The following is a 25214-nucleotide window of genomic DNA, read 5'->3' on the forward strand; positions in this document are numbered from 1 at the left end:
CTACATGGCAGATGGAAAATAATGTGGGAAACAGTGTTTCAGCTTCTGTTTTTCCAGGTGCAGTGAAGGTGATTCAGCTTGGGTTTTTTTTGGCGGATACTGTATTGAGTGTGAAGTTACGTAACATTGACCTCTTCTAACCTGAAAGAAATTGCTTGCCTAAGGTTTCGTAAAATAGTTTGATTTCTGTAGGGATTCTGAAGGGCGTTGTGGTTGCTGTCTTCCATGCTAAATTGTAAGCTACTGTTGATGCACTGTTGCTGCAAAGTATTTTAATTATAGGTTTTCCCCATACGTTTCCATGTTTTGACACCCATCCTAACAGTTGGTAAGGCACGTCTTCCTTTTGGGTGGTTTTGTGTTGAACCACAACTGGCACAACACAAGCTTTGTTTCCTGAATTTCTGTTGGCGTCAAGAGCATTACAAATTTGCAAAAATGAGTGTTTCAAGTCTGCTGTCAGATCAAAATGATTATTCATGCAAGGTTAATGCAGAGGCTAAGCAATGCACGTGTCTTAATTAACCAAAGTGGCATAGCCCATTCACTGAAACGAATATGAACTTTGCACGTTGTTTGTGATGGTGACATGCAGGTATCACACTTCTAAATCAAGGACAAAAAGGCTGTTGTAAAAGGGAAAGAAAATCTAAGAAAAATTAGGTGCCGCAAATTGATTTTGTACATCCTTATACAACAAGTTTGTTATTTTATTTGCTGCCCTTATTCTTTGTTTCACCGTCTTTGCATCAGATTGGGAATCAGATTAGAAATAGAAAGGCATGAGTGTCTGCAATTGCTACTGGTGTATCCGAACCATATCTTCCTCTTTTTAGAATGTTAGAGCAGTAATGATGAGTTTGAATTTCCCATAAATGTTATAATTTGGGCAAATTTAGGATAACTTCATAGAGAAGTTGTGCACTGTTGTCTCCTGTAAGATGATCTTAGTACAGCTCATGTTGTTTAAAATTCTGATTTCTAAAATGAAAGTTTGACCAGTTAGAACTACTTTGACTGCATAATTACCAATTGCTTTTACCCTTCATTTCTAATTTAAACAAAAGGTGAATATTTTATCTTAAAACTGACTTTCAGTTATAATTGTTGCAACTTTGAAATTCAAAACAGCAGTCCAAAATAATGGATTAACATCTTTTTTGGAAAACTTTCCCTGCAAGGTTTGATTCTTGCAGCTGTATTGATACTGCTTGGAAACATATGGACCTGAATTATTTGATTTACTGCGTTATGTATATAAAATCTCTGTCTGCCATCTGACCGTAAACGTTGCAAGTCTGGTACTTCATCTGCGGGAGCATATGTATTAGACTGAGAGAATTACTGTTACCACAAGAACCTGCTCTGGAATTTTGCAGTTGCACTTCATCACAGAAATGCTGTATCTTTCTATTTTGTGTTTTTAAATTTGTTTATACTGGGTATTAAGAAAGAAGATGTCACCAAACTTGTGGGAAAGCGCATACTTTGACAAGGTTGGTTTGCTGTTGCTAAAATGTCAGCATTGTTTTATTATTCATTTTCTAATTGGAGAATAAATTTTCAAGCTTTGATATTATGCATCTCATTACTGCTGTGTTAAATCTATAATTTTGTAGGTGGAAGGGCTAGAAGTCCGAATCCAGGTTGTGCATCGTTAAATCTACTGCATTGAAGAACAGGGCCTGAGACTTGTAAGTTGCTAAACCATGTGATAAGTGACTGTCTTCTAAATATGAACTGCCATATTTCCACACGCAAGATCAAATTATACTTATGAACATCTAATGCATTAAACCATGCTAATTCACACTTTGTTTATAGAGATATATTGAGCTGTTGTCTGGATAAAGTTTTGAAGACAATTTGAACCACCTCCCAGGCAAAATAAGTTATAGGTACTGAGGAATGTAAATGAGAATATTGTTATCATGCAGGTTTTTCTTGTATAACAAGATTTTCCTGACAAACCCAGACTCCTTTGCCATTGAGACATATATAAAAGGCAACATAGAAAATGATTTTGGAAGCTGATCAACTGTAGTTGGAAATATTGAGCTGTCATAGAAGTTGTCAGAATTTTACTTTTGGAATTTAAAATTTAGGTGTGATTGTCTTTCTGCGACCATTCATTGCTAATGGAACAGTAGTGTTTAGCCCGTGCTGTCTTGCATTTCATGGGGGCTCATGGGTAAATTCAGTGGTTTTTCAGATAGAATGTTAGCTGAATAGCTTTCTTTTTGGTCAGTACGATATATTGTAATATGCCAGAAGTATGTTTGATTTTGCAGATGCCAGTTACTGACTGAGCTGCAGGGATAGCCAGATATCAAATTAAACAGGAAGCAATAGCATAGTGGTAAGGTTGCAAGACAAATGACCCAGAACCCCAAGCTAATATTTTTGAATCCCAGCATGGCAAATGCTATTTGAATTCACTAAAAATTGGGAATAAAAAATGTTAGCCTCATGACAACCATGTAACCACTGTTGACTGTTGTAAAAAACAAATGCACACCTGGTTCACTAATGTCCTTTTGGGGAAGGAAATCTGCCATCCTTGCCTGGTCTGCCCTACATTGGAATCCAGCCATAAAGCAAGGTGGTTGACTTTTGACTGACTTCTCTGCAGTTAGGGATGGGCAATAGGTGCTAGCTTGAACAGTGACCCCCACATCCCATGAACAAGTGAAACAAAAACTGCTATCAGTATTTTGATTTACAGCCTGAAATGTTTTACCAGAGGTACTTGACCTTTCTTTCCCCCCTCCAATCCTGCTATGCATTTTCAGAATCTGTTCCTAGTTACTTGTTCAAGATTTGCATTTGTGGTACAGCTAGAATAGAGTTGTCTGCCTCCTTTTGCATTGTCCAGTCAGGAAAGCAATTCTTGCCATGCAACATAGCAATTTAATATTCATTTGTGGGATGTGGATGTCACTGGCAAGGCCAGTATTTATTTGCCATCTCTAATTATTTTGTGAATGTGGTGTAAGTTACCTCCTTGAACTGCTGCAGTTCAGGATGAAGATGTTTCCATAGTGCTGTAAGTGTGGGAGTTCCAAGATTTTGACCCAGCAACAGTGACAGTGGTAATGCTGCAAAACATAATCATTGTAACCTTAAAGGGCATGAATTCTAATTTGCTCTTCTGGTTGGTAGAGGTTTGAGTTTGTGAACTGCTGTTGAAGAACCCTTGATGAAATGCTTTTGTGAAGCATTTTGACACCAGTAATGAAGGGAGTGAATGGTTAAGATGATGGATTCACTGTGTTCTGCAGGCTGTTTTGTTCTGGGTTTTCTTTTAAACTTCTGTACTGTGTTTAGAGCTGTAGCCAAGCACTAAATACTCCATCACTGTGGCTTATTCCTTGTAGATGATGGGGAAGCTTTAGGGAGACAGATGATGAGTCACTTGCTGCAGATTTTAGTGTGCCAAATGGTTCTGTTGAAGCCAATGAAACTGAGTTTCAGGTGGACTGAACAACACATGACTGATGTGATACCACCTGCGTCTGTTGCCGCCCATTTCCGTTTCACCATTGTAGACTTCAGTACATCTGATGTTGTAATTTGATAGTGATGATTTAAATCCCAGTTTCTGTATTTTTCTTTTACCCACGTACTAAATTAAACAAATCAGACACGAGCTCAATTTTCATAGGGCTGAGTACTGTAATGGGACACTGCCACTAGTGAATTTGAGCTGTTTCTAGGCCTTTGTGACTGACCCTTTGCACCTTTGTATGTGTAAAGTGCCAGTGGTAAGTTATTGAGAACATTTTCCCTCCTACCATATTTTGTAAAACATCCTTCACTTTTCTCGAAGTTGAGTGGGAGGGTGTATGGGTGGGGGTTGGGCGGAGGAAATGTTTTCTGTCTCTCCTTTTTACAATCAGCCAACACCACCCTCCCCACCAAAACAAAATAAATTGGAGGATCTTTCCACATGGGGGTTGAGGAGCACTTTGTTTGCCCACTAATGATATATGCCAAGAATTACTGTTGAGTACTTAGAAGGTTAAACTCTGTATGTTACATGTAATGAAGTACAAAATGTACAGAGATAGTAGGAACTGCCGATGCTGGAGAATCTGAGATAACAAGGTGTAGAGCTGGATGAACACAGCAGGCCAAGCAGCATCAGAGGAGCATGAAAGCTGACATTTCGGGTCGAGACCCTTCTTCAGATTTTCTGAAGAAGGGTCTCGACTCGAAACGTCAGCTTTCCTGCTCTTCTGATGCTGCTTGACCTCCAAGATGTACAGTTTTGTTTTTAGTGTCCAATAGAGCAAATTGGGAATTGAATTATATTAGGAGAAATTTTTTTCGTTCCTTAGGACTGGTAGATCAGTTTTGTTTCACTGTGATCATTACCACTTATTTTTGATCCTACATAACTCATGAGGAGAAAGGAAATTGCTGCATTTGAAATGTAACAATATGTAAGAACAACTTGGAGGCAGTAAGGACTGCAGATTCTGGAAGCCAGAGTCAATAAACATGGAGCTGGAGAAACACAGCGGGTCACACAGTATCAGAGGAGCAGGAAAGTCGACATTTCAGGCTGAAACCCTCCTTCAGGACACGGGAGGGGGAGAAGAGCCCAGAAATAAATAGAGGGAGGGGTGTGGGACTGGGGAAAGGGGAGGTGGGATGATGATAGGTGGTTGCAGGTAAGGGGTTATAGTGATTGGTCAGTGGGAAGTGTGAAGCGGATAGGTGAGTAGAAAGATGGACAGGTTTGGGAGGTGGGACATAGGATAAGGCTGGGGTGGAGCGATTTTAAAAGCTGGTGAGGTCAATATTCAGGCCCTTGGGCTGTAAGCTCCCAAAGCGAAATATCAGGTGTTGTTCCTCTGGTTTATGTTCGGCCTCACTCTGACAGTGCAGTCGGACAAGGATAGACATGTCGCCGTGGGAGGGGGAGTTAAAATGGATGGCAGCCAGAAGGTTGGGTTGGTTGGTACGTGCAGAGCACAGATGCTCCGTGAATCGGTCTCCTAATCTGTGTTTGGTCTCCCCACTATAGAGGAGACTACATCAGATGCAACGGATGCAACAAATTGGGTTGGATGAGGTGTAGGTGAATCCCTGCCAGATCTGGAAGGATTGTTTGAGTCCTTGGATGGAGGTGAGCGGGGAGGTGTGGGGGCAGGGGTTGCACCTCTTAAGGTTGCAAGGAAAGGTACCGGGTGTGGTGGAGAGGTTGGTGGGGAGTGTAGAGCTGACGAGGGAGTTGCGTAGTGAATAGTCCCTTTCACACCTCATCCTGACAGAGTCTTGGCCTGAAACATTGACTTTCCTGCTCCTTTGATGCTGTCTGACCTGCTGTGTTTGTCCACCTCCACGTTTATTGACTGTGAGAACTACTTGGATACTTACCAGCAAAAGCTTCTTTTTAATGCAGTAGAAAGCTGGGGCATAATCCAGTACCCTTCTATCGATTATGAAAGCAATTTTCTGTTGTGCATAGCATGGCTTTCAAAGATCATAGAATCCCTACAATGCAGATAGAGGCCATTTGGCATTGAGTCTGTACTAATCCCCCAAAGAACATCCCACCCTATCTCCATAATCCCACATTTACCATTGTTAACTCACCTAGCCTGCACACCATGGGGTAATTTAGCGTAGCCAATCCACCTAACTTGCACAGCTTTGGACTGTGGGTGGAAACCAGAGGAAACCTGCACAGTCACAGGGAGAACTTGTAAACTCCACACAGTCGCCCAAGGCTGGAATCCAACCAAGTCCTTGGTGCTGAGGCAGCAGTGCTAACCACAATGCCACCATACTGCCCCTACTTTTGGACCCAAACAGTTTATAACACCAGCATTGTAACAATACAGAACTTCGCTTAGAATCTTAAAATACCAGGAGTAAAGTATAAAGATCCAAAATTTGACGACTTCTATTAGTTTTATCTTAAGGTCAATTATTTTGGATGACTTTCTCATTGAAATTAATGTGTAATTGCTGCTTCAGCTTTTTGCAAATTGATCAGAGTTTTAAAGTCAAACTTAAATCATTAGGTGAACATTGTACATTTTCAGCAACTTAAGACACATTGCTAGATTTGAATGCTCAGAAGCCAAGTTTAAAATTCTGTGTATCTTCATTTTTATTGTTTGCAACTTGGCTGGCTGAAAGTTTCAAAGCGTGTTTGGGCAAACGTAATCATCATCAGCTTTTCAGACTCTGAAACATGAGGGATATGTCTTAGTTGAAATTCCTCAAGTGTCCAACAATTCTATGTTGGCTTCAATTTCTTCAAATTTTACTAAATTCCCCTGTTGTTTAGCAGCCATATGGCAATAGCCGTTTGAGTCATAACTCCCCTCCCAGCTTGCAGTGATACGCTTGCAGCAATGCATGGGAACACCACCTGCAAGTTCCTCTGTAAGCCACTCCTCCTTACTTGGAAACATATCACCCATTCCATCACAGTCAATGGGTCAAAATCCTGGAATTCCGCCCCCAGAGGCATTGAGAGTCTACTTACGGCACATGGACTGCAGCGGTTCAAGAAGGCAGCTGGATACCTTCATAAGGGCAACTAGGGACAGGCAATAAATGCTGCCCAACCAGTGATGCATGTCTCACAAGTGAATTTTTAAAATTCGTTGCATCCAACAAACTTATAAACTTGATATAGAATTCCATCCTGACGACTTAGAGTGAATCCTTTTGAAACTAAGCGCACTTAATAGTGACCTTGAAAAGCTTGATAACTCCACTGATAGTCAGCTGAACTTAGCATTGATATTCTTTAGAAGATGGACAAGATCCACTTTCCTTAGAGCAGAAATTTCCAAGGTAGCTATCCATAATTATTAACTTGATATTGTGTCTGGGCTAAATGCATTTGACTGTGACAATTTTCTTGAGTTATGGCATGATTGGTTTCTTTTTTTTTGATGCATCTGGGGCTAACTTTACAGAAGTTGGTTTTTTACAGTTATGATAAAATTTCACACAATCATAGAATCCCTACTGTGTGGAAAGAGGCCATTCTGCCCATCGAGTACGTACTGACTGTCCGAAGAGTATCCAACCCGGACCCAGCATCCCCACTTATCCTGCACACCCTTGAACACTACGGGACAATTTAGCATGGCTGATCCACCTAACCTGTCCATCTTTGGACCGAATTGTTCTGAGTTTTATTTTAAATTGCCTTTGTTTTCTTAAATTGCTTTTGTTTTAAGCCTTTCAAAGTGCTCTAATGTCACAATATAAAAATGCTTAACTGTTTCATGTTAAGATTTTATAATTCTGATTTTTTTGAGACAGAATCCTGTTTCTGCCAGACATTATTGATGGCTTCCTAAGTGACACTGTAGGCTCATGCTAATTCATCTGATCAAAGCATATTTTTATACTTGTGGCTAAAATACAGATACATATGTTTTGAAAAAGGTACGTTTTTTACACGAGCTGATGTCATCGCTAACATATCCTACTCTGACATTGTCAAATGTGCACACCACATGATGAATTTAATCTTTGTAAGCGGTTGGAGCAACCATGCTTAAACAATTTGGTCAGATCCATCTATGGTTACAGTTTGTTCACCTAATGAATATCAGAGAACTGAAATGTGAGAAATTATTCATTTGTTTACGATTGGGACCATAAGATGGTGCAGCATTTTAAAAAAATTATAACATAACTGTATTGACATAACAAGTTTTGTGAGCAAAACATAGCATCCAAAAGCAGGCCTAATTACCAGTATAACATTCTGCACATAGTGACTTAACATGCACACTTGACTGGGGAAATGGTGATAATGTTACAGGACCAATGATCCACAGGTTCTGCCCAAATCTTACCATGGCAGCTGTTGGAATTTAAATTCAGTTTATAATTTTAATATTGCAAACTAATTTTAGTACTGATGACAGAAAGCTATTATTGAATGCCACCGTTGATAAGCCATCAGCTGCATTTATGTCCTTTAAGGAAGGAAATCAACTGTTCTTACCCTTTCTGCCCTACATTTGACTTCAGGCCCACAGCAATGTGGTTGACACTCAAAAGCTCTCTGAAATGGTCTGGCAAGCTATTCAGTTCAACGGTGATTAGTGGTGAACGAGAAATGTTGTCCTTTCCAGAGAATTAAGTTTTTAAAAAAATGAACATGATCAGTTGATATTTCCACAAAGTTTATTTTACGCTATTAGTGTTGAGTAAAGTTGCTGCAGAGATGTGCAGCAGATCTGTTAATGTCCAATACCACGGAAAATGGTTCTTAGTGGGTTTTTTTGTGATGTGAGATCAAGTGGATGGAGCGATTTTAAATCTATACTGCTGTCTGCATTATTCCTGCCTGGGTCCAAATATCCTTAGGCCGTTGATCTCACCTTGATGACGTGGTCTCTGTTGTCTAGGTGCAATGCCAGATCAGTCAATTAGTATGGTCTGTGTATTTGATATCATTTCTACAAGGTGAATTTGAAAATAATTAATGTAGCTTTTACTGTAATATTGTACAGTTCAGTCAGTGAGGTAAAAACATTAAATTCCCTGGAAATGTCATCAATCTTCCATGCTGTCTTGTGCTGTATGATTTAGTTCAATAAGCGTGCTGTTGGGTGCAATCAGTGCATCAGATGACTGCTGCTAATACTATTAGAAACAAAATAATTTTGCTTGAGCAGTGATTTGAATGTTTATCTACAATGAAAAATGCCAACTATAGCAAAGCTATATGGATTCACGCAGTGATGCATGATCTTCGATTTGGTCAACCCCAGTACACAGTTACACGGCAGTGCTTTTTCCCCAGCTGATGATTTTCACTGAGGTTTGCTAACATGAGAAATCTAATATCGGACTAATGAAATTGTAAAATATGACTTTACATTGATGTGCCTATATATTTGCATTGTGTCTTCCAAACGAGTGTCAGTGTCTGTGTCTGTGCGCCTGCACGATCGCCTGCTTCTCTTACTGATACTGCACCCTTTGATCTGGTGTCCCTCAAGCTTCTTCCCGTGGCTCACTTTTACTTTTCAACCGTATGCCCATCTTGACAGCAATTTAAAAATGTCATTAGTTTTCACAATTTACATTGATGTCATCAAGTTCTATCTTATTGTTTCCTCTTTTCACTCCATCATTAAACTGTTGGGCTGCTGATCCAGGCTTGAGTGGGCATCTTTTGAAGTGTCATCCAACACACCGTGCATACCTTAAACTCCCAAGTATTTTCACCACAAAACCTATATTGATCCCTTTTGCACAGTTATAAGTTACTGATGAGTAACGCATATATTAATGGGTGAAAGCTTGGGCTGACAGCTAATTTGAGTGTAGCATGCAATACAATGGTTGAATGAAACACTAGATGTCTGCAAAAACTTGATTCTTCGCACCAGAAAAATAGGGTGGAAACAGTCTTGTGCTGAGTTGACTAACATACTGCAGCTTATGGAAATTTAATTTGTTCATATAACATATTTAGTGTGCACTATGGTAGCTCACCCTAGGTTTGGGAAAGCAAAAACCATAGAGCAAAAGGTGTTATCTGGCTTGACTGCAAATTATCTACCTTTGAGAATAAAGTTTAGACATTCTATTTTAAAGCATTACGCTCTATTAAACTTAACTATTTTCAATATTAAAAGAATCTAATTTATAATTTTTCAAATTAGGTTTGTATTTTTAAACCACATGTCTTAAGTCCAAATATTCATCCATGTCTGCAAATTTCCTGGCTAAGCAATAAAATAAACTTTATTCTTGAAGGGTTACCAGATGAATAACCATATTTTGGCATCTATTGTTTTTTAGTGGTCAAAAATAAGTCTGTAACTAAATTGTTCTTTGTCCCATATTAATTTGCTGTTTTCCATTAAGCCATTTGCATTCCATAAATGTTTCATTTCTAGAAATGAGATAAATGCAGTGCTCATTTCTAATATGACTACTGTGCTAGATACTTCTTTTGTTAATGTATTCGGAAGATTCTTTGATAAGCTGTAATTAGTTTCATGTTAACAATGAGAAACATACTCAGTAGTTAAAGTACAAGGATATTAATGCATTAACAGTGGGCTTTCTTAACTGGGCAGTTAATCTTTACATTTTAATACATTTTTTTACAGCATGCGCTACTCGTTTAATATAAGTCTCAAATTAGATAAATAAAACTCATTTTAAGGATGCACATATGCAGCTAACATTTCTCAAAAAGAGAGGGTTTTTTGGTGGAATGAAATTTGCTCTTCAAAGCAAGAACTAGTATTATTTTATCCATATTCATTCATCCAAGAAACCTGAAATGTTTCTACTATGATCTCTCTCTATCCCCCTTCTTTTAACCTATTTCCAAATCTCAAACACTTCCTCGTTTTTCTTTCCACTCAGATTTATTTTTCCTTGACCCACTGCATATGTAGTATGAGTAATTTTACAATTTTGAGCTCACTATCGAAATGCAAATTGTGGTTGCCATAAGAGTTGAAAGCTGTAGGCACATGAGGTCACATTTTGGAGGTGTACTGCTATTTGCAGACTGGAAAAGTCTCAAAAGAACAGTAAGACAAGCTTGTTTCACTACCAATCACAAATAGTATTGTAAGGGATGACTCCAGAGCATTTGTCATAGGGAATCTAAATGTGTTCCTTTGTTTAAAAAGAAAAATGGCAATTTTTAATTTGTATGACCAAAGTCCAAATGTATTCTGCCACCACCAGTTTTGATTTAAGAAAATTAGAGGAAAATTAGAGAAACTTCAATTTGCTTGGGAGAGGCAGCATGTCACTAGAGAGACCTATATGAAATGATGCCTCCCTTCCTAGGGCTGAGCTTTTGCAACATTAGTTCTTATGTTACATTGACGTCAAGGCAGCATTTGACTTAGTATGGTATTAAGGAATCCTAGCAGAACTGAGGTAAGTCAGAATTACCTGTCCAAGCTCTGCACTAATTGGAATTATACCTAGCATAAAGGAAGATGACTGTGGCTATTGGTGATGAATCATCTGAGTGCCAGAACATCACTGAAGGAGTTACTCAGGGTCGTGTCATATGGTCAACCATCATTCAGCTACTTCATCACAGAACTTGCTTCCATCATTAAGGTCAGAGGTCAGATTTTTAATAATTGCACAGCAAGACCTGGGCAACATTCAGGCTTGGCACGGTCTGTGGCACTAATGTTATTTCCCATATAAGTGCCAGGCTATGACCATCTCCAGCAAAAAGAATCTAGCCATTTCCCTATTATAGTCAATGACATTTATCAATGCTGAACCCCCACTGTCAACATTTTGCAGATTACCATTAACCAGAAACTGAACTTTATGAGCCATAAATACTGTTGCTATAACAGCAAGTCAGCAACTTGCTTTCCAACTCCCCAAAGCCTGTCCATCAACTACAGGGTATAAGTCAGGAGTGTCATGGAGTACTCTCCATTTGCCTGGTGAGTGTAGCTCCAACAATACTGAAAGCTTGACACCACCCAGAACAAAACCTGCTTGATTGCATTGCTGGCAGAGATAGAATCAGAGTAGCAGCATTAAGTATCATCTACAAGATGCATTGCAGCAACTCACTAAGGCACCTTCCAAACTTGTGACCTCTACCATCTCAAAGGAGAGGGCAGCAGATGCATTGGAACACAACTACTTACAAATTCCCCTCCAAGCCACACATCCTGAGTTGTTACTGTATCACCATTCCTTCACTGTCACTGACTTTTTTTCTTTGACCTCCCTTCTTGACAGCACTGTGATTTTACCTATACCCCGTGAACTGAAAAGATTCATGAAAGCAGTTTAAAACCATCTTCTCTAGGGTATTGGGAATGGGGAATAAATGCTGGTCTAGCCAGCGAAATGCACATTCACTGCATGGATGAGAATAAATTTAATAAAAGCTTAGCCCCATCATCCTTTTATGGTTACTGAATGAATTTCTTCATTAAAAACACCCGAAGGGATTGCTGCAAGATAAAAGATTCTGGTGAAGTACTGCTTAGGCACAGGAGGGAAGCCCTCTTTAGAACTGACAAAGGGAGAGCCCGATGTGATAAAGGAGTTAAAATTTTCAGACTTACTGGGGTGCATTATTCCTTAACTGCCAAACAGCCTTTTGATGTACACAACAAAAACAGAAGTTGCTGGAGAAGCTCAGCAGGTCTGGCATCATCTGTGAAGAAAAATGTCAGAGTTAAGGTTTTGGGTCTGGAGACCCTTCGTCAGAATAGGCCTTAGACAATGGTTGACCATTTCAAATGTAATTCCAGTTCTCCAGCTCAGGAAAATACCTTTATTTGCTCCCACTCTTAGTCCAATTGGTTGTAGCCATAGCATCTTCAGTCATGGCTTCTCTTCATGCCTAACACTGTTACCTCTGGAATCTAGCAAGGAACTCTCCTTGGTCTGCTCCACAATGACTATCATTGTCAAAAGCATCTGTACACATTGGATCAGGTGCAACATGTGTACTAATGTCTGTATTTCTTGACCCCTCTTCTGCCTTTGTCGTTGAATTGCTAGACCAGTTATCTGATGCTGGATGAGGTGCTGTTTCTTCTAGTTCAATATTGGGACAAATGAAACTTTTCCTTCACTCCACCAGAAGGCATATACCATCACCAAGTTCACCTCTCTCAAGCTGTTGTCAATTTTAATCAGGCTGTTGGGACCTCGACATGATATTTGATCTGAAGTTGAGCCTCTGGACCTGTATGCCCTTTATCACTATAGAGCATCTAATCTTCCTCTGTATCGTTAGCTACCTTAACCCATCTTGAATTAAATTGAGCTGCTACTCAAGGTGAATTTACCAAGATTGCTGAAAAAAGTGTAAGCTGAGCTGGTTGAGTATTTAATAGCTCATTTGAACCTCGACAATTGCAATGGATTGAATAAAGGCTCATGACATCCAAACAAAGTCCAAACACCAGTTACAGGAAAATAGTCATGAAGGATCATTAGAAATATTCTGTGTAAACACCTTGACGGGAGATTTTAAAGGTTTACAAAGTGACTTCTTGAAGATGATGTCTGATTTTTTTTTTTGTTTGAGGTGCTTAGTAGGTTGTTGTATAAAGGTAGTTGATCAACATTTGTATATTTGGATTGTCAAAAGCTTTTGATAAAATGCAAAACATATAAAAATATGTTTCATTATATAAGATATTGTTTGTATTTTGGTAGGTAAGTATTGTCTAATAGAAACTAGCTAATAGCCAGAGTTATAACTATGGCAACGTAATTTTGGCCATTATATGTTAAATGTTGGCCTTTTCTTAAGCATAACCTGCATATCTTGTCTATACATGTAGCACTGTACACTTGTAATTTGAATATGTTTGCCTTTTTCTTCCTCGAAAAATGTACCACCGCATACAGTTTAGAGATTCATAGAAACCAAAACGTGATTAGTCAATGTAGGCATAATTGGGCACAAAGGGTTCTGGAGGATACAGACAGGCAAATCACTAAAAATGGTAAAGGTTAATAATGCCATAAACCAAAATATTGTAGTTCTATTCCAAATTAATAGAATGGATAAGCAGAACTAAATTTTTATAAAAACTTGGATACATCATGCTTTGTAATATTGAGAGTAGTTTTGGTCACCATGTTATGTGACAAAGAAATAGAGGCACAAGCAAAAATGTGAACAACATGTAAAAGGATGATATCAGGAATGAAAGATTTATAATTTGGAAAGATTGAACTTTCAAATTGAATTCTAAAGGAAAGACTGTTTGTTTGTGATCTGATCAAAACCTTGAAGATTATGAAAGCATTCAATGCAGCAACCATAGAGAAGCAGCTTCATTTGTGGAAGAGACCAAAATTGCAAACTATTTTTTTTTTAAAAGGTAATAAATCCTGTAAGACATTCAGGTGAAACTTCTTTCTTGGAATGATTACAATGTGGAACTTTCAACCACAGAGTTGAAATGATAGTATTATGTATGGAGAAAAAAATAGATTAATTAAAATCAAAATACTGTGGATGTGGAAATCTGAAACAAAAATAAAGTGCTGGAGAAACTCAGGTCTGGCAGCTTCTGTGAAAACAGAAACAGAATTAACATTCCAGTTCAGTATGAATCTTCAAGAGTTAAACTGTATTCCATGTGTTAATCCTGTTTCTCTCTCCACAGATGCTGCCATCCATCTTGAGTCTCTTGCACTTTCTGTAGAAATAGATTATACTGCTCTGGATGGGTGTTTTTGAGAAGGTTTGTGTAGCACTTGTACAGACCCCTTAGCCTGAACGGCATGTTTCTGTGCTGCAGTTCGATGCAATCCTTTGTAATGTACTGTAGCAGTTTTACTTTATTCTGAAATTAGCATGTAATCTATCTTGAGCAGCAATATTTTATCTAACAATTGTGAATCTTGTCTTGATGCAGCTGATAACTGTATTTACAGGAAACGCTACACAATGCGTGAGTACAAGTTGGTGGTCCTCGGTTCAGGAGGAGTTGGGAAGTCAGCTTTGGTGAGTTCTAAACCATTGAAGTGAAGCAATAATTTCTACCTCCAATTAGCTTTTAACCACTGTTATATGGGTCCATTGACTGGCAGTCCTTGTATTTAACTGCAGAGGCTATCTGTAAATCAAACACTAATCGGGTAATTGATAATGGGCCCACCTCTCATTTCTTATTGAGGGGTAATTCTGATGTGTTCACATTCTTCAGAAAAAGATAGTGATAATTATAGTTATATTGATAATTTTCAGCAGAATATAGACATGCTTGAGAAATGGGCATACAGGTGTCAGATGAAAATTGAAGCCAAGGATCAGCAGCAATGTACTTTGGTAGGAAAAATGAGGAGAGGATACAGTTTATTTGGGTTATATATGCACAAAAAAATTTGAAGGTGACAGGGCATCATGGGTCAAACACTTTTATAAGTTGATGAAACATAGAGTACTAAAACAGGACACTATGGTGAATTTTGGTTTGGCCTCAGTTGGATTATTGTGTGCAATTTTGGTCTTCATGCTAAAGAAATGATCTAAAGTTTTAGATGGTACAGAAATGCTTTGAGAATACTTCCAAGTGTAAAACACATGTTATGTGGAAAGATTGCTGAAGATGAGATTCTTCTGTTTGGTGAAGAGAGGATTGAGAGTAAATTTGATTAGTGTGTGAATCGTGAAGGATCTTGACAGTAAATAGGAGAACTGTTCCTCTTGGCAGAAAGCTTGAGAACCAGAATAAGCCTTTTTTTTTTCCTGATTAGCTTAAGAATAAGAGGCAACACTAAAACTTCTTGTATTTCAATTGATTAGGGTCAGGAATGCACTATCTATGAGGTAGTGCAGGCATATCCAATTGTGACTTTCAAAAGGGAATGTGATAATTATTTGGAGAGTAAACTGCAGAGAAAAGGTGTGAAGGTGAGACTAGCTAAATTGCTGTCACAGGGAGCCAACATGATCTTCAGAGGCTGCATGGCCTATGTCTAAATTTTTCATGATTCCGTAACTTGACATATCGTAAAGGTTGAACCCACAACTATGTTTGGTCTGTAGTTCAGAGCAGCAGCATACAGTACGTTCATCAGAAAACACTTTTCACGTTTTGTGTTTCTCAAGTGCTGGAATTAAAGCAACAATCAAAGGTCATCATTGTCTATTATAACCTGATATGAATCTGTGAAGTGTAACTTCTGTATATTCATCTGTTTTTATAGTAATGTTAAGTCAATTGCACTGTTTTGCAGACTGTACAATTTGTTCAAGGAATATTTGTTGAAAAGTATGATCCAACAATAGAGGACTCCTATAGAAAGGTGAGTTTATTATGAAGCCAAAAACTCCAAGCTAGAGCCGGGATAAATTACTTCCTTCGCTTAGAGTGGGACAATTTTCTGAAGATTTTCTCCACGCATGATAGTCTTCTGAGCTGCATGGAATAGCTATGTTACAAATAAAACTTGTTTAGTGATAAATGATTTATGTCAAGCTTAAGAGAATAGTTAACTATTTAACTGGACATAGTTAATACAAATAGCTCTGCTAGTAATATTTATTTTTGTGGATCACTGTTCAACAAATCATATTGTACAGAATCCTTTATACCATAGCAAGTTTCAAACTTTAAACTTTATAAGGTTCAGTGAAATAGAAAATATAATACACATTTGACCTTTAAGATAATGATTTGTTTGACAATTAATTCAACATTTTTTTTGGTCCGATTTAATGTAGAAAAAATTTCTGCTAACCAGGTACATGTCAGAAACAATTTGACTAATCCCTTTTAGTTTCAATAAATATCTTTTTCTTATGGCAGCAAGTTGAAGTCGATGGACAACAATGCATGCTTGAAATCCTGGATACAGCTGGAACGGTGAGATCTAGTTACATACAATATATGGAAAAGAGTGTTCCATTTGGCCCAACCAGTCTGTGCTAGTTTTGAAATCAGTCTCCTCCCATTCCATCTGCCTCATCTTTGAGCATTTTGCTTTCCTTTTTCATGTACTCATCTGGTTTCCTTTTGAAAGCCACTTCATTATTACTCTCAACCACTTCCAGTCGTAGCAAATTTCACATTTAACAACTCTAAATGAAGAAGAAACCCCTTATTTTGCTCATGGATTTATTAATAATTACTTTGTAATAATGGCTTCTGGAAGTTGGATTTCTGCAACATAGGGAAGCATTCTCTCAAAAGTTCAGCTTGAAGTAACATATGCAATATCTCGTATATACTTTACCCTAAATAACTTGAATGGCTCAACATTCCAACAATTTTTAATGAAAGCTCAGGATTGGTTTTGTCAACTGCACTTCATCCAAGACAATTGAAATGCCACCTTTGCCACACTCCATGTTATATGTGGGCTCTATGTTGGGTATAATGCTTTTGAAGATTCGTCAATGTATGTATTGATTTCTCTTATTTGTTCATGGACTGTGGGCATTGCTGGCAAGGTCAGTATTTATTGCCTGTTCCTAATTGACCTTGAAGGTAGTTGGGAGATTTTTTTTGCTACAGAATTCTGTAGGCTAAGAATGTTCGCAAAGCTTGGAAAATATCACAGTTCAAATATCACCATTGAAACTAGTAAAATATCCTCATTTAAAGCATGCAAATACAATGATAGCATTCATTTCAAGAGGGCTAGAATGCAGCAGCAGAGTGGTACTGCTCAGATTGTATAAGGCTATGGTCAGGCAGCATTTGGAATATTGTGAGCAGTTTTGGGCTTTGTATCTAAGGAAGGATATGCTGACATTTGGAGGGGGTCCAAAGGAGGTTTACAAAATTGATTCCGGGGTTTAAGGGCTTGTCGTGTGAGGAGCAGTTGAGGACTCTGGGTGTGTACGCAATGAGGTTTGGAATGATATGGGGACATCTCATTGTAACTTGCAGAATACTGAGCGACCTGGATAGAGTGGATGTGAAGATGATGTTCTCCCCTAGTAGGAGACACTAGGATACAAGGACACAGCCTCAGAGAAGGAACGACTCAATAAACTGAGATGAGGAATTTCTTCAGCCAGAGGGTGGTGAATATGTGGAACTCATTGCTGTAGAAGGCCATGGAGGCCAAGTCATTGAGTGTATTTAAGACAGAGATAGATGGTTCTTGATTAGTAAGGGGATCAAGGATTATAAGAGAATGGGGTTGAGAAACATCAGCCATGATCCTGCACGAGCCCTGGGTGTTTGGGTCCAGCATGGTGGTTTAGTGGTTAGCATTGCTGCCTCACAGTGCCAGGGACCTGAGTTCAATTCCACCCTTAGGCAACTCTCTGTACGATGTTTGCACATTCTCCCCGTGTCTGCGTGGGTTTGCTCTGAGTGCTCTGGTTTCCTCCCACAATCTGAAGATATGCAGATTTGATGGATTGGCCATGCCAAATTGCCCATAGTGGCCAGGAATGTGCAGGCTAGGTGGATTGGTGGTGGGAAATGCAGGGTTATGGGAATACAATAGGCAGACAGGTCTGGGTGGGATGCTCTTCGGAGGGTCGTTGTGGACTCGATGAGCTGAATGGCTTAGAGATTCTATGATCAAAAATTGGAGCAGACTTGAAAGGGCTGAATGGACTAATTCTGCTCCTATATCTCATAGTTGAGTTATTTAGGCTTTGGGGGTACGTGTGCATTGTAAAAGTTGCAGCATTTTAAATTAATAAATTTGAATTATTCAAGTTAAATTTTAAAAAATTAAAACTGTAAATGTAACTGGATATACTTTATTTACAGGAACAATTTACAGCAATGAGAGATTTATACATGAAGAATGGTCAAGGTTTTGCATTAGTGTACTCTATAACAGCACAGTCGACATTTAATGACTTGCAGGATCTAAGGGAGCAGATTCTTCGAGTCAAAGACACTGATGATGTAAGTACATGCAAGTAACTCTTTCCTGGAAAACCTGATCCAAAATTTTCTGGGACAACAAGGTGCAGGGCTGGATGAACACAGCAGGCCAAGCAGCATCATAGGAGCAGAGAGGCTGACGTTTCGGGCCTAGACCCTTCATCAGAAAAGGGGGAGGGGAAGGGGGTTTTGAAATAAATAGGGAGAGAGTGGGAGGCGAATAGAAGAGGGATAGAGGAGAGGATAGGTGGAGAAGAAACAAACAGGTCGAAGAGGCGGGGATGGGGCCAGGAAAGGTGAGTGTTGGTAGGGAGTTAGGAAGGGGATAGGTCAGTCCAGGGAGGACGGACAGGTCAAGGGGGCGGGATGAGGTTGGTCGGTAGGAGATGGAGGTGCGGCTTGAGGTGGGAGGAGGGGATAGGTGGGAGGAAGAACAGGTTAGGGAGGCAGGGACGAGTTGGACTGGTTTTGGGATGCGGTGGGGGGAGGGGAGATTTTGAAACTTGTGAAATCCACATTGATACCATTGGGCTGCAGGGTTCCCAAGCGGAATATGAGTTGCTGTTCCTGCAACCTTCGGGTGGCATCGTTGTGGCACTGCAGGAGGCCCAGGATGGACATGTCGTCTGAGGAATGGGAGGGGGAGTTGAAATGGTTCGCGACTGGGAGGTGCAGTTGTTTGTTGCGAACCGAGCGTAGGTGTTCTGCAAAGCGGTCCCCGAGTCTCCGCTTGGTTTCCCCGATGTAGAGGAAGCCACACCGCGTACAGCGGATGCAGTATACCACATTGGCAGATGTGCAGGTGAACATCTGCTTGATGTGGAAAGTCTTCTTGGGGCCTGGGATGGGGATGAGGGAGGAGGTATGGGGGCAGGTGTAGCACTTCCTGCGGTTGCAGGGAAAAGTGCCGGGTGTGGTGGAGCTGGAGGGGAGTGTGGAGCGGACGAGGGAGTCACGGAGAGAGTTGTCCCTCCGGAAAGCAGATAAAGGTGGGGAGGGAAAGATGTCTTTGGTGGTGGGGTCGGATTGCAGATGGCGGAAGTGTCGGAGGATGATGCGTTGGATCCGGAGGTTGGTGGGGTGGTACGTGAGGACGAGGGGGATTCTTTTTTGGTTTTTATTGCGTGGACGGGGTGTGAGGGATGAGGTGTTTGACTTTTGTTTCAATCCAGTCAGTAATGAAAATGCTCAATATGAAAAAGCAGGAAATTAGAAAGATCCAAAATTCACTCCCAGTTTGTATTTCAAGTTAATTTAAAACCAAAAACATCTGAGTTCATTCAGTACATATAAAATTGTTGCACAGTGCCACAAACTAGTGGGGCATTGTTCATGCTTAGATCTCCAAACTTGCTCTGGAGTTGCCAAAGTGGAAACTAGGTTTTATCCCACTCAGAGAGCGAATGAGATTGGTAGGGGAGTGTAACCAGGCCACTTCATATGTTATTAGTACCATTTTAGAAGTGAGATTATGATGTTGGAGAAGCCGCCAACAGATCCTCCAAGCACATCCTCATTGGAGCTGGTCATTGTATGGTTTGAAGAGCACATGGGAGGGAAAATAAATGTTTTGCCGACACCATCACCTAACCCACTCCCCACATCCGCATGTGCGTTTGTAAGTCATAATATTAATGCACTGGATTTTGTCAGGCAGTCGTTTTCCTGTTCAAGACCTAGCAAGTCAATGACATCAATATCTCAGCTGTTTTGGGGAGTCCCTGTTGGATTTTATGCCCATCCTGAAGCTAAAGAGCAGAATTTGGGGCTTCAATCTCTTAAGATTCACCAGTGGAGCACTTACTGCTGTGATGACATGTCACCACGCTGCTTCCCTGCCACTTACTTGTTCCTGCTGGTACTGTAAAATTCAGCCCATTGTTTTACCACCCGTCCTCCAAAAATAACACAGCAAATGCATCAAGTTCTTAATCTGTACAATTTGAATAAGATGCTCATTGTCTTGTGTATAAGCATTCAGACAGTCTCTCTTGATAGTCTAGCTTTCAGAATGGATCTTGAATGTGACATTCTACCATAATGTTGGAGGAAATTCTTTTGCCTTTATACATAAGGAACACGATATTAAGTAGCTCCATTTTAAATTGTTTCAGCACCTAGTGGCCTCAGTACTTGTATAGTACAAATATCTTGATTCATTTGAGTACTGTTACCTAAAAAATACAATTTCCTGAAGGTTATTTTCATTTCAAAATAAAGTACAGAAAGTTGTTCATGGGATTATCTTCAAATTATTTTGGAATGAACTTTGTTCTATATAAAGGATGCCCTCTGTACCAAAAATTTTTGAAGCTGGGGAGATGTAAGCCTTGACTTATTGTTAATAGACCTTGGCAGAACAGCTTCTGTTATTTTAGTGAAAGCCAAGTTTTGCAGGAAATCCAAAATAAAGGCAGAAAGTTCAGGAGAGTTTTTTTGGGTCTGCAGTGTTAACTCCACTTCTTTCTCCACAGATGTTGCTGGACCAGCTGACTATTTCAAGCACTTTCTGTTTCCATTTGTTTTGAACTTGTTTACTATGGCTTTGAGAGTGTGGGATATATAAATACTCTGGCTGAACTTTCTACCTTTTATAGATGTGAGCATATAACCAAGGCCTTCATTTTTCACATTGCACACCACCTGGAAGGAATATTTTTTCAATGCCTTAAGTTGCAGCCAGTTCTATACAACCAAACTACAAAGGTGTCATATTTGTTTTATTTCCTGTGACTGCCTGTTCATGGAAGATGTTGCTGACTTGTTACTCTTTGAGCCTGAAGTAGAGTTGCATATTTGTCTTCCTGCATCATCAAAATAATGGTAGCCTGATCTTTTGACGTCCTCTGTCCCTCTCTGTCGCCCCCCCCCCCACCCCACCTTCCTCTCTTTTTCTCCCCCACCCTCAACCCTTCCAGATTAAAAATGTCATTGACAAACTAGTTTTGATACATAATGATTGTAAAGGAAAACAAAAGTGGACAAAAATTCTTCGACATGTCCTCCCAGGGATTGTTGCTGAACAAAGAGAACTTAGAATGCAGTTTCATAGTTCCTTGGAAGTGGAGTCACCGGTAGATAGGATAGTGAAGGCAGTGTTTGATATGCTTGCCTTTATTGGTGAGTGGATTGAGTATAGGAGTTGGGAGGTCATGTGGCTGTACAAGACATTGGTTAGGCCGAGTTTGGAATACTGCATGCAATTCTGGTCTCCCTGCTATGGGAAGGATATTGTGAAACTTGAAAGAGTTCAGAAAAGATTTACAAGGATGTTGCCAGGGTTGGAGGGTTTAGCTATAGGAAGAGGCTGAATAGGCTGGGGCTATTTTCCCTCGAGTGTCAGAAGCTGCGGGGGTGACCTTTATAGAGGTTCATAAAATGATGAGGGGCATGGACAGGCTGAATAGCCAAGGTTTTTCCTTAGGTGAGGGAGTCCAAAACTAAGGTCATAGGTTTAAGGTGAGGGTGGAAAGATTTATAAGGAACCTAAGGGGCAACTTTTTTCTTGCAGAGGGTGGTGTGTGTGTGTGTGTGTGGAATGAGCTGCCAGAGGAAGTGGTGGAGGCTGGTTCAATTACAACAGTGAAAAGGCAGCTAGATGGGTATATGAATAGGAAGGGATTAGAGGGATATGTGCCAAATGCTGACAAATGGGGCTAGATTTATCAAGGATAGCTGGTCGGCATGGGGACAAGTTGGACCAAAGGGTCTGTTTCCAAGTTGCACATCTCTATGACTCTATGGCATGTTTAAGAGAAACTTTGAAACAAAGACTTAAGAGGAAAAGAATTTTGCTCTGAGGGACACAATATGATTTATCAGTTTATTATGTAACCTTTTCTTCCCTACCTCCATCTCAACTTGTGAAGTTAAGTAGGTTTCACATGTCTTCACTTTAAACACCAGCCCACCCTGTCTATTTTGGGCTTCAGAGGGGACTTTCCTTTACTGCAATCTATTCATTAGCTAATGAACAGTTTTATGTTGTCAGAATCTGCAGATTAACAAAATCAAGTCAACCTTCAAAGAACTTCTTCTCAAGTATTATGATTAATCCTAAAGCATAGTCAGCAGCCGCTCCACAGTATAGTGGCTGCTGGATCAGTGGTCTGTACCCATCTCCGTGCATGAGAAAGGGTTCTAAGTTCCAAAGAGGGGTCAGGGGACCAAAAATGTTAACTCTGATTTCTCTGCACAAATGCTGCCAGACCTGCTGAATTTTTCCAGCAATTTCTAGTTTTGTTGCTTGAGAAAGGGTTTCCTGTCTCACTTTGAATGAAGCTGTCCACTATCTTCCAAAATCCTCTTCCCCCATCCCCAACTCAAGCAATCGTCAAAATTAGTGATAGTAATGTATTTAAGTGTAATAAATTTGAGAAATTGATTGACAGCTATAATAATCAGTGACTGTTTTATGGCAGTCAAAATGCCTGACAGGAAATGGAATTTGTGCTAGGAAATTAAATCTTCTAATTATGGTTTACTGCATTTGCTTATCTCTTTAAAAACTAAACAGAAGTGAGGCTTTTAGAAGCATGTTAAATGACAGGTACACCTGCCAATATGGCTGAACAAGAGAAAATTGACAAAATAATGACATTTGCCACTTAATATAAATGAATGTGAGATATTCCGAAGGAGGGATGATAATGAAATTTAAACCAGGATGTACTGGGGGTCTTTGTAAATGAAGGGATTTAGGATTCTAGTTAAAAGGGTACAATAGTGAATAGCTGCTACACTTTTTGATCGCAAGAAATAGAAGATGTAAGTGCAAAGAATTTCTGTATAAAGAATTTAGACAGAATGCGAGTCACACCTCACTGAATAACATGAGAGCCAAAGTGCATCTGGGGAAAAACAGTTGTGAGAAGGATGTTGAAAATTTGAACTGAATTGCTCAAAATACAAATGTTCAATCAACTGATTTTTTCCTTTTGTAAACGAAATGGATGCTGACTTTGGAATTCTGAAGTGTTTGTGGATTTGGAAAATGGCAGAGCAATGAACCCACGAACTATCACAGCTTACCTAACCAGTTGGTAAAGCAAAATCTGTATACAAAATTTAAAAACAAATGTGCTGGAGAAACTTGCTAGGATCTGGCAGCATCAGTGGAGAGAAATGTAGAATAAATCTTTCAAGTCTGATATGACTTCAAAATTGCTGAATGGCTTGCTGCTATTCTTATGAGCTTGCAACGTGTATAGAAGTTAGCTGCAGGCTTTAAATCCCAATTGAATTGTTTAGGGGTGGAATGTTGTTTATGCAATAATCCTGACTTTTTCTTGATTTCTTTCAGCAAATGATAGGGTAAGTCAATGTCGTAAATGTTACGACATTGTGTCTTAAACTTCGAGGAGACTCTTGCTCATTATCTGGAGCTTTAAGTTCAAACCTGGGTCAAATTTGCCAGATAGCTGCTACACTTTTTGATCACAAGAAATAGAAGTGCAAGGAATTTCTGTATAAAGAATTTATACAGAATGCGAGTTTAAATTTATTTTCCAAGCGAATTGAAAAAATATTGCTCAATTTTCTTTGTTTAGGCAGAGTAAATTTTGAAGAATTATTTCTCATAAATATGCTATGCCTCACGTCCACTCATGCATTTAAAATTACTTAAATGTGGTGGATGAAAGAAAATACAGACTAAGTAACATTTTAAGTATTGCTTACAGATTTCAGAACACAAAAAAATTTTGGGATGACGTAGGCCACTTGACCCATCACAATTAATCTGTACACCCAGAAAAGAAAACCTTATACTTTTAAATACTACAAATTGCTCTTGTTGGTTCTAAAATAACTCAAGGTTTCACTTTCTACCTGCTATGAAGTCAGCTCCAAGTGTTGATTTATCTGTATGCTGAGAAGATCGATCTTATCCATTGTAAAGTTACATTTTGAATCCATATCCACTGTCCTATTTCACAGTTTTATTTGGAGTATTTCCGGTTAACCTCTTTCTCCTTCACTTTAAATACTGTAAAATTACCTCTCAACTGTCCATTTTACAGGCTGTAAAGTCCAATTTTGAATTCGTGTCCTTGCACTCATTGCTTGACTGTTTCCTTTATTTCCTGGTGACCAGAATTGATCAGTACTCATTCAGGTTACAGTCTAACCAGAGCATAGTATAGATGGATTATAACTTCCTCTGAGTGACTTTCTACTACTTTGGCTTTCCAACACTTGAGCATCCCGTAATCAGTATTAACCTGTGCTCCTCAAATCTGTACCTAATATTAACTCACTCACATCTATTTTATCTGGCGAGTTTGAGCCAGGTTTGGACTTAAAGCTCCAGATAATGAGCAAGAGTCTCCTCGAAGTTTAAGACACAATGTGGTAACATTTACGACATCGACTTATCCTATCATTTGCTGAAAGAAATCAAGAAAAAGTCAGGATTATTGCATAAACAACATTCCAGCCCTAAACAATTCAGCTATTTTACACAGAATTGAAGTTATTTGGTTTGTTATTTCTGCTGTTCCCCTTTTTTGATATGTCCCATTTTAACTAATTTTGAATTGACTGGTGGCTTGATGATAATTATCACGCAAATCTTCCTGGAAGTTTCTTTCAACATTCTTATCTAAGATCATCCAATCCAAGCCAAAGTAACCAAATTTACTGAAGACCCCATAAATGAAGAAATTACCAACAAGATTTCACTTACTGTAGCTTTTACTTTAACAGGAATCAGAACTAATGAAATTACACATGAATTTGACAGCAAATTGATATTTTTAAAAATGTAAATTTCACTTTATAATGCAAGCTGATGTTATTACTGGCCAAATCAGATCCCAGACTGAAATCTGATTTGATAAACCATATTGTTTTTTGTTTTCAAATCAAATGGTCTCTCAA

At 39.2% G+C, this 25214-nt stretch overlaps 1 protein-coding gene across 4 annotated transcripts in view; it reads left to right on the top strand.

The window, feature by feature from the left end:
• Positions 1-1617: 1617 nt before the first annotated feature.
• LOC109924294 (ras-related protein Rap-1b) overlaps positions 1618-25214 on the top strand; it is a 40259-nt gene continuing 16662 nt past the window's right edge. The window contains exons 1-6 of one of the 4 annotated variants that reach the window (XM_048607875.1): positions 1619-1694; positions 14142-14219; positions 14413-14482; positions 15718-15786; positions 16290-16346; positions 18216-18356. In XM_048607875.1, coding sequence (XP_048463832.1) covers positions 14426-14482; positions 15718-15786; positions 16290-16346; positions 18216-18356 — 324 coding nt within the window. In that variant the 5' untranslated portion in view covers positions 1619-1694; positions 14142-14219; positions 14413-14425. Of the gene's footprint in view, positions 1695-5032; positions 5135-14141; positions 14220-14393; positions 14483-15717; positions 15787-16289; positions 16347-18215; positions 18357-25214 lie in introns of those variants that run through there. The other 3 variants (XM_048607873.1, XM_048607874.1, XM_048607876.1) reach the window with 3 other exon arrangements.

Source organism: Rhincodon typus, chromosome 18 (assembly GCF_021869965.1).
Source record: "Rhincodon typus isolate 14 chromosome 18, sRhiTyp1.1, whole genome shotgun sequence".
In the NCBI taxonomy this organism is placed as follows: domain Eukaryota; kingdom Metazoa; phylum Chordata; class Chondrichthyes; order Orectolobiformes; family Rhincodontidae; genus Rhincodon; species Rhincodon typus.